Below are 8,551 nucleotides of genomic sequence, written 5' to 3'. Positions count from 1 at the left end.
CGGGCTCCGTCCGGGTGCCCGTGCCCTCTGGCAGCCTGCAGAGCCCGGGGACAGCCCCGAATCTTCCCTTCGACACCCCGGGATCCCGGCGGCTCCGGTCCTGTCCCGGCACCAGCCGGTGCTCTTTGGGACAGGGCAGTGTCACCCGTGCCAGCCCAGGCTGGGACCCTCCGGGTGCCAAAGTGGCTCCGTGCGAGGGAGGATCCATCGCAGGCCTCTCCCGATGGGTTCCCACCCGTCCTGCTTGGCACGGAGCCCCTCAGCCCTGGCTGCTCCCACCTGGCCCCGGTGCCCTCCTTGGTGGCCCCATCCATGCCCGGGGTGGCCGCGGTGGCCGGGGGCGCTGAGCGGGCCGGGCCCCGGGATCACTGTGCTCCCACAGGTGTTTCTGTGCAAAGTTTGCCTTGGGTGCAAACAAGAGCGGGCACATGTCCCTGAGGAGCCTTTGCAAAGAGCTCGTGTTTGCTCTGAGAGAGGCCTTTGTACTTGGAGAGGGAGCGGGCAGGGGAGCCAGGAGACAGCGACTGCAGCCGTGCTGGGGGGCTGAACCCCCGGTTCTGGTGTCCCACTCGGGGCAGGCTCCCTCTCGGGCTCTTCCCGCATCCCTGGGGCCGCTCAGCCCTGCAGCTCGCCGAGGCCCTGGGCTGGGATTCGCTTCCCACTCAGCTCCCAGCTGTGGGAGAGACACCCCGGGGCTCCCTCCCTGCCCATCCCACCTGCCGGGGCTCACCCGGTCCTCACCAGGGAACAGCCGGTCCCATCCATGGGCTGGGGAGCTGGGGAAAGCCACCAGCCCTGGGGACCCAGCAAAGGCACCCCAAAAGGTGTGGGGAGTGCAGAGCCTGGTGTGCAGGGAGATGCTGACCAGGACGTGATTTCTGCAGGGAGCCAGGTTTATAATCCTTCTGTATAAATTCTTGGCATATTTCTCTGAGGATGTGGAGTGTATTTACCTGGTTTGGAGGTTGACAAAATGAGTGAGCTGGTCTGGGAATCCCTGGGAAGAAGAACAGGCTTTGCCCCTGGCCTGTGTGTGAGGCTGAATGGGGAAATGGCTCTTTCTTGGGCAGCACTGGCAGCCAGGCTTTGCTAATTTTGTGCAAGAAAAACACCTTTCCATTACTTTGGTGGAGAAGGGTTGTGGAGCCAGGGCTATAAACTGGTTTTCCAGTGTTAGAAAGCACTCCTGTGCTGGGCTGGTGATTTGGTTTTGTTTGTAAGGAAAGTCCTGTTGAAGACTGGACAATTAATGTTTGTTTTATTTCATTTTGGTGACAGAATCAAAGAAAAAGGGCTGGTGTTGACTCAAAAGGTTTTCCTCTCTGGCTTTTTAGGTTACCAAAAAAGAAAGGGAAAAAAAAAAAATAGAGGCCAAACAAACACTCAAACGTTTCATTTTGGGTCAAGTCCAAACATTTTGTTTAACATGAAACAAAATGTTTGGGTTTGGTTTCAGGTTGTTTAACCCTTTTGAATACGGTCAAGTTGATTTGTAAAGGAAAAATCACTGCTCAGAAATTAAGAGCTGAATAATTGTTTTGAAAGTGTAAATGTGAAACACGATGGAAATGTCAAGGTGAAGCCTTTTTAAAGACAATTAAATGGAGGGAAATTCTGGGACTTTTTTTTTTTGCTAATTCTCAGATATTTTTCCAGCCGAAACATTGCCAAATTTTATTTGAATTCCCAAATCTCATCTGTACCCCCCGAGTCACTCATCTGACGTTTCCCAAGCGTGCTGTGATTGACTGGCTCACGGTTTCACTCTGAGAAAGTGCTGTCCTGGGCTCGCTTGTGAACCAAAACGCTCTTAGAAATGATAATGAGCTCTGTTTCATTAACCTGTTATTAATCAGTAATTAGTGGGATCAGTTGGCTGACACGAAGCGCTTGTGACAAAGGTCTGCCCGAGCCCCTCAGCTCGGGCGCGCAGCTTTGCCCGGCGCCGCTGGAAGGACGTTTTCCTCCTCATCCTTCTCCTCTCTTCCCACCTTGTCCTGGGAGCCCTCCCACGGGAAGGACCCCCATACTCAGCGGGGTTCTCCTGCCTGGAGGATGCAGGGCTGGGCACAAGCTCAGCCACTCCAGGAAAGCTCCGTGGCTCCTGCCCGGGGTGTGACAAAGCCCTGCTTGGCTCTGCTCCGGTACTTCTGCCGTGGATCCAACCAGCTTTGTTTTCAAGCTGCATTCAGGAAAACAAGTAAGAAATGTACTTGTTGGGCTTTTTTTTTTTCTTTTTTTCCTTCACTTGACAAGTTGAAGGATCCAAACTAAGTAATGAATTGGGAAAGCAGCCGGATGGTTGTTGCAAGCACAGCGTTGGGGTATCGCATTATTTGAGTGCAGGACTGTGACCAGGTCTGGTCACACCGATTTTTCAGTGCTGAAAGTGCTCCCTTTTAGCCCAGAATAAACCCTGGGGTCTTGGATACAGCACAGGTGTTTTGGCCTGTTCCTCTGCTGTCACACTGGGCATTCGATGGAGCTAAAGACCACGGACAGCATTTGGATTTTCAGCTGTAATTTTATGTGTTCTAAAATAACAAAGCAGACCCTAAACCAGCATCAGCTATCCCAAGGACAGTAAAGCAGTGTGATTTAGAGAAGAATCATTTACACCTGGATCCTACAGGAGTCAAATTCAAGTGTTTAATAATAATCAGGAATGACTCAAAATTTTTGGGGGGCTTGGTTTCGATTTTGCCTTTGGGGACTCGTCGGGGTTTGTGTTCCTGGTTTGACCTTGGCTTCTCAGCCTTTTGTATGTGATTGGTGCATGCACAGCTGTGGGAGAGAGGGAATAGGGTCCCTTTTGAGGGGATACTGAGATTTTTAAATCATTGGGAATGGAAGGAAGAAGCTACACAGCAAGCGTGGCGGGTGGGCTTGGGTGGCTGTGCAGGGGTCCCTGCCAGCCCGTGGCGATCCCGGGGACACGGGGCACGGTGCAGGTGCTGCACCCATGAGCAGGGGCAGGAAAAGCATCCCCAGCACTTCTCTTTCTTCATTAAGAGACCAGGCTGGGCTTCCCGTGCCCATCCATGTCCGTATGTCCCACGGGAGAAATGGCGCTGCACGTAACGGCAGCAGTCCTTGGGCGGGCTGTGCTTCTCCCTGGAGGATCTGGAGGAGCTCTGCTGGCAGCAGTGAGACCTTGGTGTGTCCCAGCAGGACACTGGGATCCTCTCTGCTTCTCCCTCCCTGGGGGAACAGTCTGGCTGGCAACCCCTGGCATGGATGTGAGCGCCCATCCTGCCAGCCCTGGGGTGGGACAGGGCTGTTGTGGGGGCCTTTTGGAATCCTCCGAGGATCTTGTGTCCTTCTGAAACAATAATAATAATAATAATAATAATAATAATAATAATAATAATAATAATAATAATAATAATAATAATAATAATAATAATAATAACAACAACAACAACAATAGCAATAATAATAATAATAGCAACAATAACAATAATAATAATAGCAATAATAACAATAGTAATTAAAAGTTTCCATTATGGGAAGAAGCAAATACTGGGGGCTTTTCCCTGGCAGCAGATATTAACCCTTGCTTTCCCTGCCCACAGTGAGGACCCGTGGCGGGCAGCGAAGATGATCAAGGGGTACATGCAGCAGCACAACATCCCGCAGCGGGAGGTGGTGGATGTCACCGGCCTCAACCAGTCCCACCTCTCCCAGCACCTCAACAAGGGCACCCCCATGAAGACCCAGAAGAGAGCTGCCCTGTACACGTGGTACGTCCGCAAGCAGCGGGAGATCCTCCGGCGTAAGTACCTGTGGGAATGGTGGGGGGAGAGGGGGTCCCTGTGTCCCTGTCCTGTCCCTGGGTACCAGCACAGCCCCCAGACTCCAACTGTGTAGCATCTCCCCAAAACCCTTTTCCAAGTAAAATTAATTGAAGGTGCAGGAAGAGTGGGTGAGAGCCCCTCTTGGTGGCAGGGTTCCCCCTGGCTCAGCTGGATTCCTGGGTATTTGTATTTGTTAGAGCTGGGAAAGCAATTAATGATGGCTCGCAATTAGGTGCCTTTCACACCTTTGCTCCTTCTCCTTGTTATTTTCCAGGCTGCTCATAAGTTCAAAAAATGTAGGGAGAGAAAATGAAAACCCCCTGAATTGCTGCTGTCTGTAGCAGGGTTTGGGGCAGTCTGTGCTGTTTAAAATGCAGATGATTTTGACCAAGCACATGGACTATTCCTGTGAGCCCCTCTCCCGTTGTTGCCTGCCCTGGGATCTGTCCCGTAGCTCTCAGAGCAGCCCTGAGTGGCACTGGCAGCCCCCAGGAAAGGGCTCTGCCTCCCTCCTCCAAAGGGATGCAATATCCAGCAGCTGGGAAGTGCAGAGAAGAGTTTAGCACCAAATGCCATCGCTCTGAAAACACACCTTGAGACATTAGAGCAAACAGAGCCTGCTCCAGCCTTGCCCTGGGCTTCCCCCCCTGTCACGGGGGGAAAAGCCATTATAAAAAGAGGGAGAATTCCCCTGCAAAACTGGGAATAATAAAACCCTCCCATTAATCTCCCTTTACTGCCCTGGTGACAAGCGCCGGGGCTGAGGCGGCCGCCGAAGGTCACCTCTGGTGCTGCCCGCCCCGGGCACGGGGCCGTGTCCCACCAGGCTGGGAGGGGAGCGGGAGGGGAGCTGTGGGTGAGCAGAGAGGGGCACCCTCTCGGGGGGCTTCACAGCCATCCCGCCCAGCTCCTTGCTTGGAAAAATCCTCCCAAAACAAGTGCAGGCTGGCAGGGGCCCTGCCCATGAATATGCATGGCCATAGGCATGCCCTGCACATGCCTCCCCATTAAACAGGGGTGGCAGCGGGCTGGGGTGGGTGGCAGGGAGCACCTGGCTTGCTCCAAAGCCCGCCGTGGGCTCGGGGTGCCGCGGGAGGGGACACGGGGGGGCCGCCTCGGCGGGACCGTGACTCCGAGCGGCGGCTACAGGCCAGCTCACGTCTGCTCCTTTCTCTTTCAGAGTTCAACCAGACAGTCCAGGGTTGTGGAAATATGACAGACAAAGGCAGTCAGGATCAGCTGCTGTTTCTCTTTCCAGAGTTCAATCAGCAGAACCAGGGGGCTGCCCAGCTCGACGACGCCTGCTCTGAAACCCCCAGCAAGAAGATGCGGCGCAATCGGTTCAAGTGGGGGCCGGCCTCCCAGCAAATCTTGTACCAAGCCTACGAGCGCCAGAAGAACCCCAGCAAGGAGGAGCGAGAGACCCTGGTGGAGGAGTGCAACAGGTAACTCAGGCTGCGCCACACAGCCTGCACTGCCTGTCCTGCCCTACAGCCTCAGCCGTGGCAGGTGCCCGGCTCCCGGCTCATGGCACAGCTCTGCCGAGCTGCCCGGCCTCTCCTTGCCATGCTGTGCCCCTCTGGGTGATGTCTGGGGCAGAGTGAGCTCCACGCTTGGGCAGGGATGTGATGGGGATGCTGCAAGGATAACACAGGGCTGCAGTGAAGATAGCACGGGGCTGCAGTGGGGATAGCTCGGGGATGCTGTGGGGATAGCACAGGGATAGCACAGGGATAGCATAGGGATGCTGTGGGGATAGCACAGGGATGCAGTGGGGATAGCCCAGGGATGCAATAGGGATAGCCCAGGGATAGCCCAGGGATAGCACAGGGATAGCCCAGGGATAGCCCAGGGATAGCACAGGGATAGCCCAGGGATAGCCCAGGGATAGCACAGGGTTAGCCCAGAGATAGCACGGGGATAGCACAGGGATGCTGTGGAGTTCCAGCAATATCAGAGGGAGCAGGGATGGCATTTACAGTATGGCTGTAGTTGAAGAGAGCAGGTGGACTTGCAGGAGGGGCTGGAACTCCCCCAGATTTGTTGTGTCCTGAGGCCCCTGCCTGCCCCCAGCAGCAGCAGCCTCGCTCCAACGTGTTCCCTTGTGCTGGCAGGGCCGAGTGTCTGCAGCGAGGAGTGTCCCCCTCCAAGGCACACGGGCTGGGCTCCAACCTGGTCACCGAGGTCCGTGTGTACAACTGGTTTGCCAACCGGCGCAAGGAGGAGGCTTTCCGCCAGAAACTGGCCATGGACGCCTACAGCTCGGGCCAGCCCCCGCACAGCATGAACCTGCTGCTGTCCCACGGCTCCCCACACCACAACCAGCCCAGCGCCTCCCCGCCCAGCAAAATGCCAGGTAAGGCTCGCCCGGGGTGCTCGGAGGGGGATGGCAGAGCTTGGGGGTGCTGAGCCCGCGGGGCTGGGTGCGAGAGGATGCTCACCCTGCTTCCAGCCTCAGGGAGGGACCGTGATGGAGAGGAGCACGTCCTGTCACGGCAGTGTTATGGCCGGGCCAGCCGCGTGGTGAGGGCTGGATTTCCGTCATGTCGAGGATAAATCAGCGTTTGTTTGATGGCTTTGATTCACGGGAGTTCCGTGTGGGCTCGGCGGGGCAGGGCGGGAGGAGCTGCCCGGGCCAGTGCCGGCCCGTGGGATGTAGCCCAGTGGGGAGCGCGGTCCCGGGTGCCCGAGGGGAGTGTGGCAGCGTGTCCTGCCCTCGCTGCAGGGCTGGAGACACCCCGGGCTGGGTGCACGACTCTGCAGCATCCCCGTGCCCCAGCGGGGACCGGGCGGAGCAGAGCAGAGCCGCCGAAAACTCCTGGGGACTGAAGAGGGGGATAACGCCGTGGGGAGGGGGCTGCACACTGCAGGGGGCTCAGGGGCCAGAGGCCTTGTTGGGAGAACGATCTCCATCCCTTACCTGCCCCGGCAGGACAGGGTGATGGGGGTCAGCCCCACGTCCCCTCGGACACAGCCCCGGCACAGCCCGGCCGGGGAGGCTGGAACCAGGCACCGGCTGGAAATGACCCTGCCCGGCCCCGAACACACACCCAGCTCGTTCCAAAGGCAAACCAAAGGAAGCCGAGTGGCGGAGAGTCCCCGGGAAGGGCAGGGTGCCTGCAGACACCAGCACGGCTGTTGGCAGCCCCCCGAGGGGTCCCGGCCCTGGCAGGAGCCGGCAGATCCCGGGGACAGCCAGCGGTGACCAAAATGTGACCCTGCCCCAGGAATGCCCCGCACAATGCGGGGACAGGGAGGACGTTTGCCCTCCTGTCAGCGGCTGATTGCTTACAAGGTGCCCTACAAGCACATTGTCAGCAGAATCAGCTGTTTTCGGTGTCGCGGCGGGCTTCACAATGCCCCACCAGCATGCAGCCCCGCATTGTCACGGCGTTGTCCCCCGTGCATGCTTAATTGACAATTAAGCCGGGGCTTTGAACGAAGCCCGCTGCCTTTGATGTGCCCCCGGCCTGCCAGCGCACATGGGGCACCCCCCGAGAGCCTTTGTTTTCTTCTATTAGGGGACAGCAATTACTGTAACCGCGGGCATTTATCTTGGGGCTGGAGGGCCGTTAAGCCCCAACCTTTATTTTCCCGTCGGAGCGGTGCCAGCAGGGGCCGGCCGTGGCTATAGGGCCGGTGACAGCCCCTCCCGAGGGGCTTTTGAGCAGGGCAGGAGTGATGGCTGCGAGAAGAGCCCCTCCGGAGGGGTCAGGAGGGCTCGGCTGCGGGAGTTTCTTGGAGGTCGGTGCTTGTATCCATCCCGAGGAGGAGGAGATGGACACGGCAAGGGACACTGTGGGGTTTTAGGGTTGCTTTGGGGGCAGCAGGCAGGGATGGAGCTGAGCCATGATTGCTCCAGGGTGCTTGGACCAAGTCCGAGAGGCTTCCAGCTCCCGAAACACCGCCGGGTCCATCGCTGCTGGAACCTCCTCCAGGAGATTTCTGGGGATCCACTGCTGATGGGGCACATTCGGTGCTGGCCCCGCTGCCTGGCTGACCCCGTCCTGGCTGTCCATGCTGGGATTTGAACTGTCCTTGCCCCGATGTGGCGGCGTCTGGGCCGCTCAATGCCTTAACAGCTTAATGACAGCACGGGGACACTGTCCGTGCCCTACCCGGCCCCCGTGACATCCCCGGCAGGAAACGATGGGGCTGGAGCTGTGGGGCAGCTGCAAACCTCTCCCGTGCCTGGACAAAGAGGGATCGCCTCTCCTCGGGACATCAATGGGGTCTTGCAAAAGGGCGGGATGACAGCGGGGCAGGGATGAGAGCTGTAAAAGTCAAACATCCTCCGGCCTCGGCTTGGGGACCCATCTGTCAAGCCTGGAGCTGAAGTTTTTAACTATTTGGAGGTAAATACTTAAAGCCTTTCTATCTCGGAGGCTCCTCTCTGAGGCTGGACTTTTCCCTGACTCTGGGTTTTATCAGCGATCTTGGTTCCCTGTTTGATTTGAAGGTCACTCGGGGCTTTATCTTGGTACCATGCTGTAGACTCTGGCTTATGCCATTTTTATCTTCAAGAGCCCCAAAGACAATCGGGGCATTGATGAGATTAGGGGAAGCACCGCCCGCCCTGCATACAAAGGGCTGCCCGCCCTGCAAGCCCCAGCCCCACGGCCGGGGGGCTCAGCACCCATGGGGGGCTCAGGGTGCCTTCCTTCCTTCCTTCCTTCCTTCCTTCCTTCCTTCCTTCCTTCCTTCCTTCCTTCCTTCCTTCCTTCCTTCCTTCCTTCCTTCCTTCCTTCCTTCCT

At 57.2% G+C, this 8,551-nt stretch overlaps 1 protein-coding gene across 2 annotated transcripts in view; it reads left to right on the top strand.

The window, feature by feature from the left end:
* Positions 1-8,551, top strand: part of HNF1B (HNF1 homeobox B) — a 20,973-nt gene that overhangs the window by 1,147 nt on the left and 11,275 nt on the right. Inside the window, exons 2-4 of one of the 2 annotated variants that reach the window (XM_015646960.2) lie at positions 3,576-3,775; positions 4,978-5,242; positions 5,912-6,153. In XM_015646960.2, coding sequence (XP_015502446.1) covers positions 3,576-3,775; positions 4,978-5,242; positions 5,912-6,153 — 707 coding nt within the window. The remainder of the gene's footprint in view (positions 1-3,575; positions 3,776-4,977; positions 5,243-5,911; positions 6,154-8,551) is intronic. The other variant, XM_015646961.1, reaches the window with a different exon arrangement.

This window comes from Parus major, chromosome 19 (genome assembly GCF_001522545.3).
Source record: "Parus major isolate Abel chromosome 19, Parus_major1.1, whole genome shotgun sequence".
Taxonomy (NCBI): Eukaryota; Metazoa; Chordata; class Aves; order Passeriformes; family Paridae; genus Parus; species Parus major.
Note: the sequence above shows the minus strand (reverse complement) of the source record. Positions and strands in the feature narration are given on the sequence as shown.